Consider the following 23,449-nt stretch of genomic DNA (forward strand, 5'->3'; position numbering starts at 1 on the left):
GTACAATGTTCTCATAGGGTGCCCTTTACCAAGGAGAAAATGCCTCGGTGCCCTTGCCCTTTCAAAAACGAAGCATACAGGCCTGAACATGATATCATGACGTCATGGTCAGACAGTAGGAGGGTTGACTGTGTACTCTGAGGTGCATTCAACACATTATATCATATTGCAGACTGGCATCATTTATCCATCCCTTCAAACCACATTGGACAATATTGGGAAGTCAAACAGTAGGAGGGTTAATCAAATGAATTCAACAAATGAGGGTACATAGTTAGTTTTATTGGGCTAACTAAAACATTTGACCCCCCTAATTACCAATAATTATAATTTCTTCATTATTACTTTAATTTACCCAGCTTGTTTTACCAACAGTCTCATCAATTTTGGTTTACACACAAAAAATGTAAACAAATTACATTAAATCCTAAAATAAACAGACAGTTGGTTTGCAGACAGCAAAATCGTGCTTAGAAGAAACAGGTCACCAGTTAAATCACCATTGAAAATCACACTGTTCTAACTGGTGACCTGCTGATAAATATGCTAAGCAAAAAAAAAACTTCATAAAACGTTTTAGCCAGTACATGAAATTCAATATTTGATGTCCCTTGCAATCAATATCGCAGAAGCCATGCAGAGCATTACCTCTAAATACTCCATTTTAGAGGGAAAATGTCACATTACAGGACAGCACCATTAAAGAAAGAGGCCAGAATAAAACATCCTTTTCATCTGGCAACTCACACCTGTTATCTCCATGTAATTCCTTTACCAAACAGTGGACTTAATTCATGCACAAACCAGTAGGGCTGCTGACTGCCCCAGGCAGATTAACTACTCATCCATTAAGTTTTTATGACCAGAGTAAATCAATGTAAACAAGTGAAAAGGATGCAAGTTTGTGTGGCCAAACATGGAAATTCTTTAAAGACACTGGACACTATTGGTAATTGTCAAAGACTAGTCTTCACAGTTGGTGTATTTCAACATATGCATAAAATAACAAACCTGTGAAAATTTGAGCTTAATTGGTCGTCGACGTTGCGACGTTCACAAAAATATAGTGCTGCCTTGTTTTGAAATCTCTTCCAATTGGTTCAGTGATTCTTATCAAAGAGTTCTTAATTCTTATCGAATGAAAAAACCAGCAGTCATTTCAAAACATCATTTGCATTTCAAGTGATATAAAAACACTTTTATATATAGTTTTTGGTTTTTCATTAGGAATGTTGGAATGTTACAAAATTGTTCCGTTTAAAAGTGGCGAAAAATGCCTTTTGGTAGAAAAAAAACATTGCATTGGGAAGTGGTAGTAGAAAGTAGAGTTGACTTCTCCAAAACTGCAAGTACTGAGTGTCAGACACGCTTCATGAAGACGGAAAAGGCCACTACTTACTTGTCTCCTCACCATTGCCATTACGATCACCATCATATCCGATAAGCTCCAGGAAAGCTCCAACTGCACCAAAGTAACCCTGAAGATTCAAAGCATAACAAACATTCACACTATCATCATTTAATTTAATTTCAAGACATTAATCCAAACAGATTTTAAAAAACAAAAAACAAAAAAAACGTAGGAGTACTTGTTGTAAAATCTAATTCTGCTGTTCCCCCGATGTCCACTTGTCTGAACTAATGCATGGTCCATTACCAGTTTCTCAATGGCCATGAACGTTCCATTTCACATGACTTGTATGCCCTTCAAGATCTGTCATGTACTTCCCCATTTGACCTATGTGGACCTACCTCATGTTGGAGGAATAGAGCCTTAAGGCTCCCTTTCGACCAGAAGTCCATAGCGTAAGAAAGTAACTTCATTGAGATGGGGTTGACTCTCAGGAAATTACCCACAAACACTATTCTTTCAATTCCCTGTTGAAAAACAAACAAAACCAAAGTAACCATAAATTTTACTAAGTCTTCTTCAATTCTGAACCATTGCCTCTGCCAGAAAAACCATGAAAACATTGTACAACTGACCCCTTGCATATTACGTAAAATGTAAAACAGTGCCCTCACTGAGGTCAAAGGAAACTTGTGCGCGCGTTTCCATTGTTTTACTTCAATGGTGGCGGCCAATAGTAGAGGTCTATTACATGTAGCCCTTCCAATGAGTTTCGCAAATCATATTCATACATGTGTACAGACGCTATTGGTTTGCAAACACTTTAGAGTTGTTCACTTAAACACACAAATGTGCATGTGTCACGCTACGATCAGCCCCATACAAAAAGGCTCAATGTTCCCTCATTTTGCCAACCAGAAGTGTAAGTTTGCACGCCACTGTACAACTTACATGTTCATATCTCATAAAAAGGGTCTTTTAACAGGTTTGATAACAATTTAAAACTGTTTATGTAATCAGACTGTTTTTAGTAGATGTTTTAAACACACTGTTTTTTACAACAAAAGAGAAAACTGCTTGGCACACAAGAAGTTGTCCCATGTTTTTCAGTTTTGGGTGGCAATCAAACAGAACTTGTTTGAAAGAGGAAATCAGTTGCTCCACTGAAAATTTGCAATATATGTACAAGGCTTCGCTTTGTATACATAAAAATATCACTCATTGAAACAGGCAATGGGCATTTTGGGTCTGGTAACTCACCTCATTCAATGCTGTCATTCTTGCTATGGAGCCAATGTTGTTCGTAATAGTCAGGAGAGTGGATCGAGCTAGGTCTTTTTTACTTGCCCCGTCTCGTTTTTCCTTTATTGACATGTTACAGAAACTACAGAAAAATAATATAAAAGTATGTATTTTAATGTGGTCTATATATTATGTGGGTTTTTTTGCCAAGTAGGCTGCTCAAAATGCCTTACAGTATAACTACCTCTGTTCGGGCCCAATGCATTCGTGAACCGTCTCAACTCATTAAGTATGCAGCACCGGCAGCCAAATGGGCGAATAAATAATGAAACGAATCAAGCAATCTCTACCCTCACAGAATGCTCATTTACTCATGTGGCCCCAAGCAATCCTGAAACCGTCTATAAACTCCTTAGGAGTATGCAGCAACGGCAGCCAAAATGGGCCTACACAGGCTGCTAATCAATCACAGCAACAACCTAAGCCCAGACACAGGTACACATTTACTCCTGGGTGATGGAAGCAAATATAGCAAAGAGTCTGATAAAAACGAGTCTGACGAAAGTATCAATAACAAGAAATGAATCTACACTCTGGTGACTCAGCCACCAGAACTTCAGTTTGATGCGCTAGACTGCTTGATGGCGACAACCAGCCACTGAAGAAATATTACGGCCAACAAAAGGCCCTATTCGTAAAAGACCTATCAAAAAGCAGTTTGGATTCACACAGCGATTATCTATAGTATGCATGTCGTGGCCGAGCAATGGACTCAAGCTCTGGTGTTTCTGATCAGCAGAGTGTGGTTTCAGGCCCCGATCGTGGGCCCCGATCGTGTGTCCTTGAGCAAAATACTTTACCGTGTAAGTTGTCCTTCGAATACGACATAAAGCCATGTCTCATCCTCCCATGTCCCATTGGAAGTGGGCACACGTGAAAGAACCCAGAACGCTTATCATGAAACAGTGTACGGGTTAGCTCTGGTGTTTTACAGGTTTCTTCAGGCTTGCAAGATGCAATAATGAAGTTCGCTTTTATGATGCATCATTGGTTTCACTACAAGAAATATAATAATAATACTTAAAACCCACCTGCTAGCCACAACAGAACCGGGCAGCCCGAATCGGTTGTAGTCTGTTCCGTAGATGTCTCTAACGCTCTTATCAACTTTTGTAGCATCTCCTTCCGAGGCGAGCTCAATGGCCTCTTCAAACGTCTGACATCCCGTTAGTAAACAACATAGACCCAGAAATGTTCCTCCACCCAAACTGAAAGATAAGAGAGAGAAGTCAGAGTGAAACAGAGAGATTAACAACATGTAGGTGTTGGTTCTGAAAAGAAACGGTGGTTGATAACTTAAAGGCAGTGGAAACTATTGGTAATTACTCAAAATAATTTTTAGCAGTAAACCTTAATTGGTAACGAGTAATGGGGAGAGGTTGATAGTATAAAACATTGTGAGAATTGGCTCTCTCTGAAGTGATGTAGTTTTCGAGAAAGAAGTAAACTTTCCCACGGATTTGATTTCGAGACCTCAGATTTAGAATTTGAGGTCTCGAAATCAAGCATCTGAAAGCACACAACTTTGTGTGACAGTGGTGTTTTTTCTTTCATTATTATCTCGCAACTTCGACGACTGATTGAGCTCAAATTTTTACAGGTTTGTTATTTTATGCATATGTTGAGATACACCAGGTAAGAAGACTGGTCTTTGACAATTACCAATAGTGTCCAGTGTCTTTAAAAAGTGTTGGTTCTGAAAAGAAACGGTTGTTGATAACTTAACATTTCGATCAAAAGAACAGGTTACCAGCCCTGAGTTCATTCAAAACACATCAAATCAAATAATAAAGCACAATGGAAACTGACTCTGTACATTTTAAATGCTTTGGGGTTGAACAAAGAGCAAACTGACTAGAGTGGGATGTGAACTACACTGCTCTACACCGCTCTACCTGCTGAGCTCTGTTGGTGATCTACTTCAACCTATATGTAACTTTTGTTTTCTTCTCCTTTTGTAAATTTGTCATAGATTTAAATTTCAATTCAATTTCACTTTCAATTTGATTTAATTCACCATCAGTCAAAAGTTGAATTCCTTTTACCTGTGTGCACTAAAAATTATTATACTTTGTAAAAATTATTATGGTTAACTAAAAGACATACCTTGTTCCTCCAACGCGTTTAAAGTTACTATGAGAGTGCACTGCTAACAAGCTGACCCCTGACCCGATGTTGACCACCAGGTAGGGGTAAGGGTTGTGGAAGTCGTAGGGGACCTTCTCCGAGGCTTCACTGTTGAAGGCGTCGGTGTTCTTCCAATAGTAGCACTCGTTGGGGATCATTCTGTCGATGAAGTGGATGCCTCGTAGTAAGCAACCAAGCTCGTCGTGTTTCTGTAGAGACATGTTGACCACCTGGATGGAAGAGAGGGGAGGAGATCGTCAGGGAATCAGAGATGCTAAAAAGAAAACCTGAACTTTGAGCAGAGGGGGGGGGGGGGAAACATCCATGTAACAGACCTGGACCCAATTTCATAGCGCTGCTTAGCGGCCGATTTTGTGCTTACTGCGCGATTTCCATTTCATAGCGCTGCTAACCGTAAGCACACGAAAAGGCATGCTATAACCTTCCGGTGTTTACCGCACGAAAATATATGACGTCACAATGCAAATCCATGGTAAATGCGCAATATGGCTGCCCAATTTTTCTGCTAACCTGTGAAAATACGCTTGCACCTTAGCAAATTTTTGTGCTACACAAGAATTTGCTTACCGTTAAGCAGCGCTATGAAATTGGGCCCAGATTATGGCAGTCTCAATTCAAACTTAAAAAGTACGTAAGTAGAGCACGAAATGGCAAACATTCATCACACACAAAACATTTCAATAAATAGCTTCCTAATAAGTTTATAATTTCAATGCGCAAAGCTTGAAAGCTACATATAGCTCGAAGCCTGCTGACATACATTTATCATTGGTTTTAAAAGCCCTGCAATCTTAGGCATTCTATATATATATTTATCTTCATGTTTTTATTAGGTAGATTTTAAAGGAACGTTACAGAATTGGTATGAATCAAAACACGTGAAGATCACAGATTTACATAAAACTTACACGGTCTAATGATGATGATAATAGAAAACATCCCTTGAAATACTTCTGTCTGAAATTTCATATTTGATGAGAAATAAATAATCTAAATTCGCCTTTGGAGTTTATCGCTCAGTGAGCGTTTTATTCTTTTTTGTTTTGGCATCGATGCAATGCAAAATTTGTAATCGGTTTTCACTGTTCTCTCATGACCCAGATGGCTGATCGATCTCAAACTTCTACAGGTTTGTCAGTTTATGTATATGATGGGTTACATAAAGTGTTTACACTGCCAGCATTTTCTTTGCTAGAAAAAACAATCCTGTAATGTTCCTTTACTTTTTAAAAATATATAAATATATTTATAAAATTTATTATTACTTTTTTTTTTCTTGGAGGGGGGAGGGAAGTCACAAAAACAGGATTTCCAGTTTAAAAAAAAAAAACTGATATCCGGTTAAAAACAGATTTCTAACATCCCAGGGTTAGCCTGCATGTGTATGTGACGCTGCTGTTGCAAAACTTTTGTTGGCAAGTGCAAGAGTTCACACGCTACGTTTGGGACAGTCGGAAAGTTTAACCCATAGAGCAAGGAACAGATGAGAATCAATCTGAAAATCAATAAAGAATTAAATTGATTGCAGTCATTTTTAACTCTCAACGACACAACAACACTTCCAGATGTGCACGGAGAAACAAAAGCAAAGTAATAATAACTGTGATACGTAGACTTGATGCCCCCACATCTGGTTGCAAAACAAATAGCCTAGAGGAAGACTAGATGTAACATAGGCCAAACATTTTTGCAAAAATTAACAGAAGAAAACAAACTCACTTTAATTACAAACCATGGCTTTAAAACAGATTTTAATTTAACATTTATAAATACCCCAGACAGTTTCGCTATTCCTATTGAAGGAGAGTCACGTGGGGGTGTTTAAAGCCATTGGACACGTCCGGTAAACAGTATTGTCCAAAGGCCCACACTTCGTGTATCACAACTTATATAAAATAACAAACCTGTGGAAATTTAAGCTCAATCGGTCATCGGCATCGGGAGAAAATAACGGGAAAACCCACCCTTGTTTCTGCATGTTTCGCCATGTGCATGACATGTTTTTAAAATAAATCCGTTATTCTCGATATCGAGAATTGATAATTGTTTTAATGTTTTCTCAAAAAGTAAAGCATTTCATGGAACTGTGTTTCAAGGGAAGTCTTTCACCATTACCTTCTGTAAACCCTGTTAGTTATTTGTAAATCTGTGAACTTTTAATTTTTGTTCTGTTCAGAAAGTGTCCAATGGCTTTAAAACCGATTTTAATTTAACATTTATAAATACCGCTTTTAACTATTTATAAATAGACAGTTTCGCTATTCCTATTGAAGGAGAGTCCCAGGGGGTGTTTAAACGGTTGATAAAGACACAGCTGGAGGTGTTTATAACCGGCTGGCTTCGTGTGACAAATCATGCACCATGTAATCACATCTGTTGCATTTTTGTAGTTTTTCAGATAGCTTTGTGGATCCTACGACTCCTTTTTCAGAGAGAAGTGTTTCACACAAAAATGGTTCTAGAATGAACTCCATTTAATCAGTAAGCTTTACGACTGAAATTCAACAATGATAGTTTCAGTATCCTCACAAATCCTATACCCAGTCAGTTTCCCTTGTGGTTTACAGTGATATCTGAAACAAAAAGACGCATCCCCTTAAGGTGATCCCCTAGCTGCCGCTTCCCAGGTTGTATCGTAATTTGGGTGTGATCCCTGGCTACACGGCAGTTAACGGTTGTGTGGCTTCTGACTGGCACCCCCAACAAAGATATTGACAAAATAGGGACACCGCCAATAAAGGGCTAGATAGCTCAGTTGGTAGAGCGCCGGCACATTAATCTGGAGGTCATTGGTTCGAATCCCACTCTAGTCAATTCTTTGTTCAACCCCAAAAATCAATATAAAAAAGGTTACAAGACAACCACAAACATATTTGTGTTTTTTTATGGCTCTCAGTCATTTATCCTTCAAAATGACTCAACAGTTTATGAAGTGTCCTCAGATTGTCTATGAAATAATTTCAAGGTGAGTTTTCGTCTGAACAATTAAACTTAATAATATTCTGCAGGCACTCAGAGACGATGAGCCGTACAAGGTCAGGCTTTGACAAGTTCTGTGAACGTTTCATTGGCCTTTTACTTGGTTACACGTTTTTTAGTAAAAGAAAGTCTGGCAACAAAAACATAGAATTGTTATTCATAAATACCTCACACAGTTTCGCTATTCCTATTGGTGGAGAACGCGTCACGTGGGTATTTTTAAACCTTTGTTTATGACCGGTAAAAAGTGTTAATTCATGGGCGTGACACGCGACCTTGCACCTGTTCTTATAAGACAGTTTCTTCATTCCTATTGGTCGAGAGCAACGGCTGAAACAGTTGTGCCACATCACGCGATACACGCGACGCGCACAGCATTTCCTTATAAGGAGTTGTTTACCCGAGGGTGGCGGAGGGCTTTACCATTTCATAGCTGGAGGGGTGTTGTGTTGAAAAAAAATCATTTAACAATTAAAATTTTTGCATTTATTTTACTTTTTGACCAAAAAGTGATGATGTTTTTGACCGAAAAGGTATTTATGAATGGGAATCAAAGTGTGTTGAATCCGTTTTCAACTAGTAGTTTAAACCCGCCGAGGCCTGGTTCTTTATAATTTACTTCGACTGATCGTCTCGGTTATCAAGAACCAGGCCTCGTTTTAAAAAAACAGTCCCAGAAGAATACTTTGAATTTGAATAAACAAATAAATAAATTTGTATATAAACTCTCACCTCATTAAATCCATTCTCAAATTTATAAGCTCCACCCCCCGTTGCATGAATGGTATCTGCCAGACTGGATAGATTCTTCTCCTTCACCATATCAAGAAATAAGTTCATGCTCGTCGTCGGGAAGCGTATAAAGTGCATTGACCCCTTATGCCCGAAGACGGTCAAGTTCTTGACCTCTAGGTGGGTGTCGCGAATTCCTGTGGACCCGTAGGCGGTGTTATACCGTAGATAGTGGTGGATTTTGTAGAGGGCTTCGGGCTCGAATTCTGTGTTCTCGTCCTCAAGATTCATGTCTTCGGGTTCGAAGTAAACGAGTTTGGCGAGGGACCCGCCGATGTCCATACCGAACCATGGCATCGCTGAGGAAATTAAATAAAAACAAATTATTAATAACAAGAGTTTGAATGGCATTGCTCCCCCTAATCTGTCTGATATGTTTCATCTTCGCCAAAAACATCGTCAAGGACTCCGTTCTTCTTCCGATAAAACTCAGCTTAACACTCATGAGTCCAGATTAACTCATGGCAAACACGCCTTCTCACACTCTGCTGCTGAACTTTGGAACAATCTCCCAATTAATGTCCATAAATCTTCTTGTGAGGCTAGTTTTAAGAAATTTTTTTTAACTTATCTCTTTCCTAAATAGTAGATTAATGATTTGTTCTAGCTAGTTTTAATTTATCCTTTTCTTTGTTTCTGTGCTTTGATAATGTTTTGGAAAAACGCAATATAAATACATTTCATTGTTATTTTTATTTATAATCAAGAAAGTGTAAATATTGCAATGCTTTTAGAAAAACAAAGCAAGCATCAAAGTTTTAATCAGGTTTTGATAAAAGGGTTTCCAAATTTGCTGAAAATTTAAAAAATGGGTGTCCACGTTATTCACTTACAATATATTAATCAAGATAAAACAGGATGTCTAAATTTAAAATAGGGTGTCCAAAAGACACCCAAACACCCCTCTGGCTAACACTATAAATGGCAAGCATGTGAATGCTTCTTTTGATAAGTTGAAATTTATTCAAAATGAAACCAATCCACTAAGCTCCACCCAATTGCATATTGACCAATCACATCGCAACGAAGGTCCGACAAATAAGGTCCGATATGCATGCGTGTATCTTGGTGCGCGCAGCAGAGTTGTGCAGAAAGGCATTGGAGAGCCCCACGTGTTCTTGCTCACACGTGCGTCGTGGGCGGAGCCTACTGAATCGGTCTATTGATTGGAGCTAGTTATTTCCTTCACTAATTAGTTGCGATGACCCTTTAAGGCAGACTGTGGTACATTGCAAGAAACAATTGATAGAAAACAACAGCAAATACTGGTTACCCAAATTCGTGGCACATCCATCAACGATGCAAGTATGAGTATGTTTTGGCTCCATTGTGGGAGCCATTGGAGGAAAAGCTTAGATGACGCTCTCTCCACAACGAAAGAAACTCTTAAAGATGTCGCAGTTCAAAATGATCAAGCCCACTCTGTCCTGCAGCTCTCTGGGAACTAAACCCGACGATTCAAAGTGGTTTTTCCAAGAAGCCAGACAGATTCACGTAACCCAAGCGCATAGGGAATTTGGAAATGGTTTGGTTCCACTTTCATAAGGAAGCTAACTGCATGCATGTAAAGTGCTTTTATCACCTTATAATGTGCTCTGGACAAATGTACGCTCAAGCAATGTCAATAGTAAGATAAGCTCAAATCTGCAGCTTCCAAAATGTAGATAAACCTCAACCTCTGGCTGGAGTAGTAGGACTGCATTGATTTCAAACAACACACAATCCTTTTAAATCCATTTGTTCAAGAACTTTAACTGGAATTCCAACAAAAGGAACTTGCAAAATGCATAGTAAGCAAGCTTAATACATTTCACAAATACACAAATCTGCAGTCATACATGCAGTGGCTCTGTGTTGACTTAAAAATCACAACCAATCCAGCGATGAAACAATGTCAAATCACTTTTAGCTTTGAAGCAAGCAGATGATGTTGGGTCAACGCAGACGAAACAGACTTGTCACTCTCTCTGTAGCGAAAGTAAACACCACTCGGACTGTCTCACTTTCCAGAACTGATCTCAGTGGTCAAAGGTTGTTCATCCATAAAAAAAAAATAGTTGAAGTACTGTGAAAAACTTTAACAGGAAAATAGTACATGTATTTAAGTACACATGATGACACAAGTTCTCTCCGAAAACAAGACTGGCAAATCTGAGGAACTGTTTGAATGTTGATTGAAGCTATGTACACGCACTGTACACTTAAGGACAACATGCGGTTAACTCTCTAGAGGTAATCCCGGTGAAGAAACACGCTGGTAGTTTTACACAGGTGGGCGACAATAAATTGACGTTCAGTGGTTCACTTTCCTACCAGCATCAATAAAAACAGGAATCTGCATTGAAGCATAACGAAGGAAATCAATGCAAATAGAATTGGCAGACTGTGCATTGGAAGTTCCGGTAGATGCTACGCATAATGAAGCAGGCTGAATAACATGGGAGAGACTAGCAGTGAGATGACTGTTGCAAGACCAAATGAGAAAAGTTAACAGCTGGGTACAAAATTCAGAATTTGTACGAAATATCACTTAAAAGTCGCGTACAGTAGCATCTGTGGGCTGTTGGTGCACCAAGCATTCAGCATTCTGTCCAAAAAAACTTCTGAAAGAGCATCAGCCTTCTTTCCCATGAAAGACACAAGTTGACAGCTGGGTACAAAATTCAGAATTTGTACGAAATATCACTTAATAGTCGCGTACAGTAGCATCTGTGGGCTGTTGGTGCACCAAGCATTCAGCATTCTGTCCAAAAAAACTTCTGAAAGAGCATCAGCCTTCTTTCCCATGAAAGACACAAGTTGAAAGTCTGAAGTCAAAACATGGTGTCCAGAAAAACACCCAGGTGGACCATTACACAGTGAGTGGACCTTGTTGGAATGACAACACCCGATAGCATCAATACACACAACTCTCTATACCCGTTTGTTTGTATTTGTACTAGTAGAGGATAAGTTAGGCCAAATAAAAAAAAATACCAGTTGATCGTCCCCACCCCCTCATTTTTTTTGGGGGGGCCGCATCCTTTTTTTAAAAACTATTTATTATTATTATTTTTTTTTAATAAGAGCTTTTCCCGAATCTAACGTTATGCTCTCGAACATGTGTAACCGTCTGTTTCATAAAACGATATTAGTGAATACCTACCAGATACCAGCAAATCTTTTTAGTGTAATAATCCGACCCTGTTAACATGGGTCGTTAATGCAACAAATAGGTATAAAATAAGTTTGCGGTGTTTCAAACTAAAGAATTTGTGGCCTGTTTGATTTGAAATACTTAGCGGCCATCTTGGAAAAAAATAAATAATAATTAAATACAAAAAGGCCCTCATCCTCCTCTTTTTTGAAAAATCAGGACGATCAACTGGTATTTTTATTTATTTGGCCTTACATGTAGGGAGTATAAGGGAGACCCACTGATATGGCAGTTATGGTCTGATGATATGGATCAATCACCTGATTAATGATCAATCACCTGATTATTGATAATCTTAACTGTCACACAGTCACAGTCATCTTTGTTTGATTCCCTGATCACTATCATTACTCGTATATCAAAATATAACAGGGGACCAGTCTGTAGGCCATTCTCAGTTATCCTCGATCAATTTTTTATTTCTGGGACTTCTTGCTACAATCCCGGCCAAAATGCTTGGGCCACCCTTCCCTTACGTTGTATACAACAATTCCCTGTGCACTTCCCATTCACATTCAAAACATTTGTCCCCCGCCCCCCACTCAATGTTGACTGTAACTCAGAACACAATCGGCAACTGGAACCAACATTGAAAGGGGGCTGGGGTGGGGGGCCAATGAGATATGGCCGGGATTGTAGAATGTGGTCTTAAAGGCACTGGACTATAATCACTATTGGTAATTACTCAAAATAATTGTTAGTACAGCAAGTTTTGGTAACAAGTAATGGAGAGCTGTTGGCTAAGTAACAAAGTTTTTGAGAAAGAAGTAATTTTCAAACAAAATATTTGAATTTGATATCGAAACCTCAGTTACAATTTGAGGTCCCGAAATCAAGCATCTGAAAGCACACAACTTCGTGTGGCAAGGGTGTTTTTTCTTCAATTATTATATCGCAACTTCGACGACCAATTGAGTTCAAATTTTCACAGGTTTGTTATTTTACGCATATGTTGAGATACACCAAGTGAGAAGACTGGTCTTTGACAGTTAAAAGTGTCCAGTGTCTCGCTAACACTAACCCACCCATTTCTTCTTCTCCTACACGTATGTCACCCACAATACAATGTTTAGAAGGTGCCTAAGTGGAAGATATTAAGTGGAAAGACAGTGGGAGGGTTGACTGTGTTCAGTGTTCATGCATTCACCATATGTTATCATTTTGCAGGCTACATGTAGCATAGTTTATCAAATCACTCAACACCTCAATGGAAGATATTGAATGGTCAGACAGTAGGAGGGTTGACTGCCTACAGTGAAGGCATTCACCATCATATTGCAGGCTACAATTGTAGCAATTCAAAACCTCAGTGGAAGATAATAAGTGATGAGACAGTAGGAGGGTTGACTGTGTCCTGTGTGGATGCATTCACAACATACTGCATGCTGGCATCAGGGTTTATCAAATTAAAAACCTCAGATTGTGAATGAGCCAAATAGTAGGAGGGTTAAAAACAAATCGGTGTACATGTAAGACTATAAAGCAGTTATTCTTTGTTTTTACTTGAAAAGTGGTTGATGAAAGGTTTAAAATTTTGTTTACACTTCATACATTTCTGCTTCAAATAGGTGCATCTTTGAACACAGATAAAATGAGCAAATTATTAATAGGCAAAGGTGAATGTTTTTCCAACATTAATTTCTAACCTACTGTTCATAAAATTCCTGTGTCCATAAACAGTAAAAAGTAAACAGTAAACAGTTGACAGTAAACAGTTAACAGTCTGTGAAAACTTTCTTATCAGTCCATCCAGGGACTGTCTGAAAACAAACACGTCCAGTCTGCAAATTATTTACCTAAATAAAGTATGTGAACAAGTTGTGTACATTAGCATAGTACAACATGAACAATACAATCTGGTAGGTTGATTGTAAACAAAATACTTTTTTGTCGTAGCAGGCCTGGGGGCAAATTAAATTAAGTATTACCATAGTGATCTATGTTGTGACATCACACTTTGCTTGGCAATGATTTGCAGATCTAAGATCAATCTACATTATAAATGTAAACTCTCTGAAAGGGGCACTTTGAAAAGAGCACTTCCATTGGAAAATCTTAATTAAAGTCTACGGGAAACTAACTTTGCTTGAATGGGCACTTAAGTCATGACCAACTCAAATAAACATGGTAGGCATACATTCAAACAAATAATTTAAAAACTCGGAGATGTTACAACTTTACAGCCTCATGTGTTCTGCCCATTTTGAGGATACACTGTCAAGTGTCAATCCCTCCCCTCCACCCCCCACCCCACTCACCCCCCCCCCCCCCCCGCCCCCCCAAACCTTGTCTCTTTCTAGACTGGGACCCTGTCTTTATCTGCAAGGATAAAGACAGGTACCAGCTATTCAGATCCAGTGATTCCATTGGGTATAATGATACCATTGGATAAATGCAGTGACTGAAAGCTACCGCAGCTGGGTTTGTTTTGATTGGTCTGACTCACCTCGATTGGCCTATCAAAACACAGATATGGAAAGCTTACTTTCGGTCGTCCGCACGTGTGTCCACATGTGTGGTACATGTAGTCTGGTATTGTGTATGTAACAGTACATGCATGGTGGATACGGTACTTGCTTGGTAATGTTGGTGTAGAATTTGTGCGTATCTCTATGAGAGGTCAAAGGTCAAACCACACGCCGGTTTTTGGCCAGTCTCTGGCGTTATTCACGAGCCTCGAAGACTGACGTCAGACGTTCCGGCTAGTCTCTTTCCTCCTTAATGAATGTATGTCTTTGTTCAACACTGCAGCCTGCTCCTTTTCACCTCACTTTTCCTGAGCCATGTGACTTGGATACATGTATCAATCGGGTGGGATTAGAACCCCTCTCCCCTTTCACTGTTGGTTCTCATTGTTTCACGGTCTTCTTCTGCGTTCCAGTCATCATTGAGCGTGGGGACGGGGGAGGGAATATTTATTGTCGGGGGAAGTGGAAATAGAATGGTTTTATGCAACGTTGGGAATGGATGGCCCATGCATTTTGGCCGTGATTGTAGAGGCAGCCATACTGGTACATGTCTGATGTAACTTTAACACAGTAATAAGTGTTGCGTTGTCATTTAGCCTTTTGAAAAAAGCCTGTGCTAGGACAAATCATGAGGCCATTTAAAATCGTTATCAACCTAATGCAAAACCACTGCATTGCACTGGTCATTTTGGTTTAAGCTCATTCCCTATTTAAAACTTGTTGATGATATAGACATTGCATACAAGGTGCAATTGCATTGGAAATGTATTTTTTAGCCTTCTAATGTTGATATTTCATAGTCTAAATAATTGTTACACTCTTATCAGTTATAATTTCTGGTCAACATATGATTAGATTCCCTAGGCGATTAGTGAACCTGTACTAGATACATGTAAAGGATCTCGGTACTTTTTGTAGGATACAATACACAATATCCACAAGGCTTTAAGGTCGATCAGCTATCATTACCATAAGAAACTGTACACTTGGCCTACCACAAGAGGGCCTAAAGTCATACACCATCTTCAATGTCAACTAAATTTGGAGTCTAAAGGTAAAACCTGTAAAATGGAAGACTGAACAGTCAACATGTTTTAAGTTTTGGTTCAGGCATAGGTCCATTTCACACTGTATCGCTTATCCCTGAGAAGTACAGCCCTGGGGAGGCCCCATGACTTTTTCCCTCTACCCCGGCACACTGTGTCGTGTCCCTATTTCATGGGGTTCCGGTTGCCAGTTTCAAGAATACCCAAGGGTTTGACTACATACCATACCCATACTCCTGAGCAGGGGTGGCTAGTCCCTGGGGGTATGCCCAATTACCGGGGCAGACCAGGGGGCAGACCACTGGGTCAATTTCACAAAGAGCTGAGATTGATCTTAAAGGTGTGGATTTCACAAGGAGTTAAGACAAGTCTTATCTATTAGGACAAGTTAATCTTCCCATCATCCTAACTTAATACTAGCCTTACATTTTTAATACCTCCTAGGAATAGTCCTAAGTTAGGACTACATTAGTCCTAACTCTTTGTGAAATCGACCCCACGGGTTAAGCAACCATAGTGTGAAAAGGGCTTTCCACTACTCAGTTGAGTGCACACAACGACCTAGTTGCGATAATGTAACCCTCCTCCCGACGGCCAGCAGGCTGGAGGGTTACGAGATTGTCTTGAGCGGCAAACGACAATCTGGTCCAACACGTATAATTTTGACAGCTAGTCAACAGATTTGCCCCATTTTAAACACTTTCAAAACTCATAACACAAATTCTAAGGTCACAAACTTGAAAGGGGTGTTACAAGGCAGTGCGTGTGCACTGTCCGTTGACATAGCCCGCCGTTTCACTCATAAAATGGCGCGCATGCACTGCAGCATTGCCTTGTAACACCCCTTTCACAGAGTGGTTTAGTCCAACTCGGCTGCGACTCGGCAGTTACCTGCAGTTTAGCGCTTGGTGACCAAAAAATAAAGTGTTTGCAAAGCAATGCGACAGGTTCAAAATATAAACGTTGGAATCCGCTCCGGGATCTGGTAAGTTGTTGTCCTTTTTCTTTTTCAATGGTGTTTTGAGTGTTCATTAGACATTAAGGATTAAGTTCGTGCCCTTAGAATTGGTGTCATGTTTTTTTAATGTGGTGAAAATGGGGCAAATCTGGTGAATTGTTGTCGAAATTATACATGTTGGACCAGATTGTTGTTTGCCGCTCAAGAGAATCTCATAACCCTCCGGCCTGGTGGCCGTCGGGAGGAGGGTTACGTTATCGCAACTTACAGCGACCCTGATGTTTGTATAGTACCTGGGTTTCTGCAGGAGACTTTCCTCATTCTTGGCTGCGCTTTGTCCTCGATCTTCTTGGTTGATGGCGAATCTCCACTCTCCATTTTGTCACTACTCATAATGGCAAAAGTCCAAGGGCTCTACTCACAGAAACTATCATAAAAATAAAATGACAGACAGTTAAATGGTGCTCATCATTGGTAAAACAAAGTTTCGCTTTCACACTGTTCACCCTTAAAGGCATTGGACACCTATAGTAATTGTCAGAGACCAATCTTCTCACATGGTGTATCTCAACATTATGCATATAATAACAAGCATTGAAAAATTTGAACTGCATTGGTCGTCGATGTTGCAAGATAATAATGGAAGAAGAAAAAAACCCTTGTCGCACAAGTTGTGTGCTTTCAGATTTATGAATTTGAGACCTTATCTGAGGTCTCGAATTCAATTTAAATATAATTTTTAGTGAGGAACTACTTCTTTCTCAAAAACAATGTTACTCCAGAGGGAGCTCTTTGTCACAATTATACTATCGGCACTCCATTGTTTGTTATCAGCTCTCCCCGACTCGCTGGCATGCTGGGCAACTTTGTTGTGTTAACTTTGCTAGCTACCAAAAAAAATACGTTAACCCTTAACTCAACTGCAATCAGCACTCAAAAGAAAAAACAATGTTCAACAGTTCGCAGTTTGGGCATGCCCACAAGTACTACTCCTACCTAGGTGCTTAGCTAGAGCTATGAGGTTCGCTCCGCTATTGTCGCTCGTGGAGACGACAGCGGAACAAACGTTTGTTCCGCTGTCGTCTCCATGAGCGACACCTCATAAATCATAGTTCTAAAAACTTCTAAATCTTGTAAAAAAGTACAAAAGTACATGTTCACACATCAATCATTTCAGGGAAAAGTTTCCGTATGGCGCCACCACTTTTTCATTCGCAATAAAATAATATAGTATCTAACTAATTTACCTGATTGATATATCCCTTTTTGTAAAAATGAGTGAAAAAGTGGTGGCGCCATACGGAAAGTTATCCCATTTCAGTACTAATACAGTATACTGAAATAATTGATGCATGTATGTATGCATGATGGTGTTTACAGAAGTGTGGATCTGCAAAATTGTGCAATACACAATATTATTGTTAATGTTATCCTATTATTATCTGCAATAATAAATTAAAATGTCATTGAATTTAGTTGTTATTTATTGTGGACCTATCAATGATCAAAAGTGTACATTACTTAGACCATGGAGGTAGCTGGGGCGCTGTACTACTTTTTTTCGAAATTTTGACATTATGATTATGAATATGATGATTCTCGAGAATGTCAAAATTTCGAAAAAAGGAGTACAGCACCCAGCGCCCCCGTTACTGGGTCTAAGCGTACATTACATTTTGCTTAGTTAAATTACATGAAAAACAACCGACGAAGAATAAAGATGATGAAGAAAACAATTGAATTAGTTTATACTCGCAATCCGCATTTAGCTAGGGCCGGCTACATGTAGCTGGGCGAGTCACCCTATTTGTATAACATTTTTAACAATAACAATTTATAACAACAATCATAATCAAACAACAAATCATTGAGCATAACTCGAATTTTTAAACGTTCTGTTGGGTAAAATCATCCCTTAAATGTTACTTACCTAAAGAATTCCACCAACTGAAGAGTTACACGAATTTACGATAATATTTGAGGCACAAAAACACTGACAAAACAACCCACCCATGTGATGCGGTCACAGCTCGTGAGTCGTAGTAAATACAACAAAAGTCTGAATGAATTGTGGTGGTCACATGTCCTTGACTGCAGAAATCTTTCGATGCAAAAATGCAAGGGGTCCGGGATTCAACGAAAACGTTCCCGAGGGTAGATGTTAGTTTCCAAACGCCAGGAGTCGATCGCTACTCGAAAGGATCCGATGTAATCAGTAGTCGTCAAACGGAGCAGCAATACGTAGACTCGCTACCATTCCTTGAGCTTTTTCTCCCTAAGATTTGTTTGTGTTTTTTTGTATGGTAGATACACCGATATTTTGGAGTTTCGCTCTAAAGTTCAGACATTTAGTTTATTTATTTTTATTCACAACCATTAATATACAAAGGGGTCATGTATTGCTGATTTTTAAAGTATATTTCAAGATTTTTAAATATACAACAAAGCAATGCGTATCCACAGAATACAAACTCTTCATCAACTAAAAGGGTATGATTTGTTAAAAACGGTTTATCAATACGGTATTCTTCAGATTAAACTAATCAAAGACTGCCATTACCTATACAAAGGATTCCTGTGTCATTACTGATTTTATCGTATTTTTATAAAACTCCATTACATTTATTTCAGATTTTTAAAAATTTAAGACCACGAGTCCCTTTGCAGCATACTGTGCGTGTGCATCAGTTTACGATTTCATCAACGCCACGGGTCGATCTGTAAAAACAGTTTATCAACACGTTATTGTTCAAAAGAAACCAATCAAAGCCTGCCAGTCCCTAAACAAAGCATTCATGTAGCATTACTGATTTTATCATAATTTTATGAAGCTCCATTATATTTATTTCAGATTTTTGAAAATTAAAGACCACGCGAGTCCTGTCGCAGCATAGGCTACTGTTCGTGTGTATCCAACACCGCTGTGCGCACAGTTTAAGATTTCATCAACGCCACGGGTCGATTTGTAAAACAGTTTATCAATACGGTATCATTCAAATTGTGCCTAACAAAGACCGGCATTAACCAAACAAAGGATTCATGTAGCACTACTGATTTAATCATAATTTTATAAAGCTCCGTTTATTTCAGATTTTTGAAAATTACACACCACGAGTCCCTTTGCAGCATACTTTGTACGTGTACTACACTGCTGTGTGTACAGCTTAAGATTTCATCAACGCCACGGGTCGATTTATAAAACAGTTTATCAACATGTTATTGTTCAAACGAAGCCAATCCAAGACTGCCAGTACTCAAACAAAGCATGCATGTAGCATTACTGATTTAACCATAATTTTATAAAGCTCCGTTGTATTTATTTCAGATTTTTGAAAATTACACACCACGAGTCCCTTTGCAGCATACTTTGTACGTGTACTACACTGCTGTGCGTACAGTTTAAGATTTCATCAACGCCACGGGTCGATTTATAAAACAGTTTATCAACATGTTATTGTTCAAACGAAGCCAATCCAAGACTGCCAGTACTCAAACAAAGCATTCATGTAGCATTACTGATTTAATCATAATTTTATAAAGCTCCGTTATATTTATTTCAAATTTTTGAAAATTACACACCACGAGTCCCTTTGCAGCATACTTTGTACGTGTACTACACTGCTGTGCGTACAGTTTAAGATTTCATCAACGCCACGGGTCGATTTGTAAAACAGTTTATAAACACGTTATCATTCAAACGAAGCCAATCAAAGACTGTCATTACCTAAACAAAGCATTCATGTAGCATTACTGATTTTATCATAATTTTATAAAGCTCCGTTATATTTATTTCAGATTTTTGAAAATTACACACCACGAGTCCCTTTGCAGCATACTTTGTATGTGTACCACACTGCTGTGCGTACACTTTAAGATTTCATCAACGCCACGGGTCGATAGATAAAACAGTTATTGTTCAAACGAAGCCAATCAAAGACTGCCATTACCTTAACAAAGCAATCTTGTAGCATTACTGATTTTATAATGTATTTCTGTTAACGCTCCGTCAGATTTATTTATGATTTTTATACCACAAATGTGGCATCTGAAGAGAAGAAAGAAATACACCAAAAAATGGTGAGAAAATAAAAATGTGTATCTCTTGTATATACAATATCCTTCTATTTCCTTTCAAGTTATCTATTTAATTTAGATTTAATTAAAGCCTGTTTGTGGGTGACAGTAATTCAAACAATTGAAAAACACTTTGGGGGAAATTAATGGTGTACAGAATAACAAACCTTTTAATATTTTCGTAAATTATAATAATTAAATTGAGATCTGGCGAAAAAAGCTGTTAACCTGTAAAGGACACTAAAATAAATTATCCGGTAACTTCCCAATTCGTTTGTGCCGTATTGATTTGCCCATACAGTTTGAGCACCGTTCTCCAGTTTCGACCACAGAGGGCGCTTTTTTCTTGTAATTAATTTCTAACTAAAACAACTCATTACTGTGCAAGTTTTACCCTTGACAACTTTAACATTTTATGAAAGTCTACCATAAGTAAATCTGGGGGAAAAGTTTAGGTAGTTGCAGATAACTCGAAAACTAGCGCCCTTTTTGATGATGAATCCCACGGTCTAATAATAACCGTGGAGACAATGCAGCAAATTTGACAGCGTCATTTACTCATTTTCCGAGTACTGGTAGGTACGGTAGGTACTGCATTCAATTTTAGATCGAGCGCAACCTTTTGAAATGGAGAATCCATCCTATATTTATTCATTCATTTTGTATTTATTTTGGGGGTTGGTGGGGGGGGGGGGGGGGGGAGGTGTATGTAATGGAAAATGACCAAGACTTACCTAAAAAAAAAAAATTGTGCGACAGGTATCTTGGCAAATGTTGTTCAACTGTAATTTTTGGCCTAATGGTAATGTTGCATTCGATTTAACAAAATAATCATTCAATTTAAAATTCATCAAAGCAGCATTCAAATTCGCAGACGCTTCTTGAGGTGGTTGTGTCACGAACAAGAATGACGGTACGCTACATTGAACAGAGTGCTACAGGAATTTGACTCGACTCAAAACAAAATTGAATGGCCGAATTTTGAATTTGAAACGCAGTAACAACTGGAGAGGCAAAACAGCTTGAATTCGAACGCATGAAAATAAAATTGACTGCTCATTTGCAACATTTGACCAAAAAACCTAAATAATAAAGGAAGCAACTTTTTAACCAAGTGTTATTTTTTACATTGCACAATCCAAAAAATGACTGGCCAAAAATGAGTTTAAATGAAAAGACACACCCTTCAAGAAACTCCAGCGAACTTGAATGCTATCTCTAATGGATGAATTGTTAAGTTTTTGAGTGGTGAACTTTACGAGTATAAACACCATGCACATAACAAAATTAATGGATTAACTTGCCATTATATTTGTTACTCGTCGAAACTTGCAAATGCTTAAAACAGTTGTTAACTCTTTTCACTGCTTTTATTGTTTTATATTAACAGATTGTTCTTAAACTTCATTATACTCGTTTTGCTAAATTCAATAAATGTTGTCTTACTCCCATTCACAAGAGAAACAAAACGGCGTGTCTTCAGTTTAGATATAAGTTAAGTTGTTTGTTTCATATTATTTGGAATTGAATACATGCAAACCATTGCTTCCAGTCCATCACCAGCAATCGTTTTCTACATTCGTGTAAGTTGTAGGACGATCAGCGAACGACCATCAAAGGGCGGGTCCTTTCGATAAACTGTTCCACAAATCGTTGATGAAATCTTAAACTGTGCGCACAGCAGTGTAGTACACGCGCACAGTATGCTGCAAAGGGACTCGTCGTGTGTAATTTTCAAAACTCTGAAATAAATATAACGGAGCTTTATAAAATTATGATAAAAACAGTAATGCTACATGAATGCTTTGTTTAGGTAATGACAGTCATTGATTGGCTTTGTTTGAATAAAAACGTATTGATAAACCGTTTTACAAACCGACCCGTGGCGTTGATGAAATCGTTAACTGTACGCACAGCATGCAGCGATGTACACATGCAAACTATGCTGCAAAGGGACTCGTGGTGAGTAATTTTCAAAAATCTGAAATCAATATAACGGAGCTTTATAAAATTATGATAAAATCAGTAATGCTACATGAATGCTTTGTTTAGGTAATGACCGTCTTGGATTGGCTTCGTTTAAATGATAACATGTTGATAAACTGTTTTACAAATCGACCCGTGGCGTTGATGAAATTTAAAACTGTGCGCACAGCAGTGTAGTACATGCGCACAGTATGCTGCAAAGGGACTCGTAGTGTGTAATTTTCAGAAATCTGAAATAAATATAACGGAGCTTTATAAAATTATGATAAATTCAGTAATGCTACATGAATGCTTTGTTTAGGTAATGACAGTCTTTGATTGGCTTCGTTCGAATGATAACGTATTGATAAACCGTTTTACAAATCGACCCGTGGCGTTGATGAAATCTTAAACTGTGCGCACAGCAGTGTAGTACACGCGCACAGTGTGCTGCAAAGAGACTCGTGGTGTGTAATTTTCAGAAATCTGAAATCAATATAACGGAGCTTTATAAAATTATGATAAAATCAGTAATGCTACATGAATGCTTTGTTTAGGTAATGACAGTCTTTGATTGGCTTCGTTTGAATGATAACGTGTTGATAAACTGTTTTACAAATCGACCCGTGGCGTTGATGAAACCTTAAACTGTGCGCACAGCGGTGTTGTATACACACGCAAAGTATGCTGCAAAGGGACTCGTCGTGTGTAATTTTCAAAAATCTGAAATAAATATAGCGGAGCTTTTTAGAATTATGATAAAATCAGTAATGCTACATGAATGCTTTGTTTAGGTAATGCCAGTCTTTGATTGGTCTAATTTGAATAATATCGTATTGATAAACCGTTTTACAAATCGACCCGTGGCGTTGATGAAATCGTAAACTGTGCACACAGCGGTGTACGTTGTTTACACACGCACAGTAGCCTATGCTGCAAACGGACTCGCGTGCTCTTTAATTTTCAATAATCTAAAATAAATACAATGGAGCTTTATCAAATTATGATAAAATGAAATCTTAAACTGTACGCACGGCACAGTGACTTGTCACAGTATATGAAGCAATTTTAGGGGGACTCTCGGTCTTAAATATTTAAAAATCTGAAATAAATACCAGACAGCTTCATAAAAATATAATAAAATCAGCAGAACTAGATGAATCTCTTGTG

General features: G+C 38.5%; 1 protein-coding gene across 1 annotated transcript; it reads right to left on the reverse strand.

The window, feature by feature from the left end:
- Nucleotides 1-61: 61 nt before the first annotated feature.
- LOC117294960 (pantothenate kinase 3-like) lies at nt 62-18,272 on the reverse strand. The gene is made up of 8 exons (XM_033777519.1): nt 18,171-18,272; nt 16,534-16,667; nt 8,513-8,871; nt 4,760-5,010; nt 3,685-3,861; nt 2,612-2,735; nt 1,753-1,878; nt 62-1,478 (listed from the first exon to the last, which is right to left on the reverse strand). The coding sequence occupies exons 2-8, from the start codon at nt 16,631-16,633 to the stop codon at nt 1,392-1,394; spliced, it is 1,224 nt and encodes a 407-aa protein (XP_033633410.1). The 5' UTR covers nt 16,634-16,667; nt 18,171-18,272; the 3' UTR covers nt 62-1,391.
- Nucleotides 18,273-23,449: the final 5,177 nt, after the last annotated feature.

Source organism: Asterias rubens, chromosome 9, assembly GCF_902459465.1.
Source record: "Asterias rubens chromosome 9, eAstRub1.3, whole genome shotgun sequence".
NCBI classification, from domain to species: domain Eukaryota; kingdom Metazoa; phylum Echinodermata; class Asteroidea; order Forcipulatida; family Asteriidae; genus Asterias; species Asterias rubens.

Bases quoted from the DNA above. Each gene is read 5' to 3' on its own strand.
- LOC117294960 (XM_033777519.1), bottom strand. From the start codon at position 16,633: ATGAGTAGTGACAAAATGGAGAGTGGAGATTCGCCATCAACCAAGAAG. The intron at 8,872-16,533 runs GTACTATACAAA...TAATTTCCTCAG, and splicing joins AGTCTCCTGCAGAAACCCAG to CGATGCCATGGTTCGGTATG. The intron at 2,736-3,684 runs GTGGGTTTTAAG...ATTTTTCTGTAG, and splicing joins GGTTCTGTTGTGGCTAGCAG to TTTCTGTAACATGTCAATAA.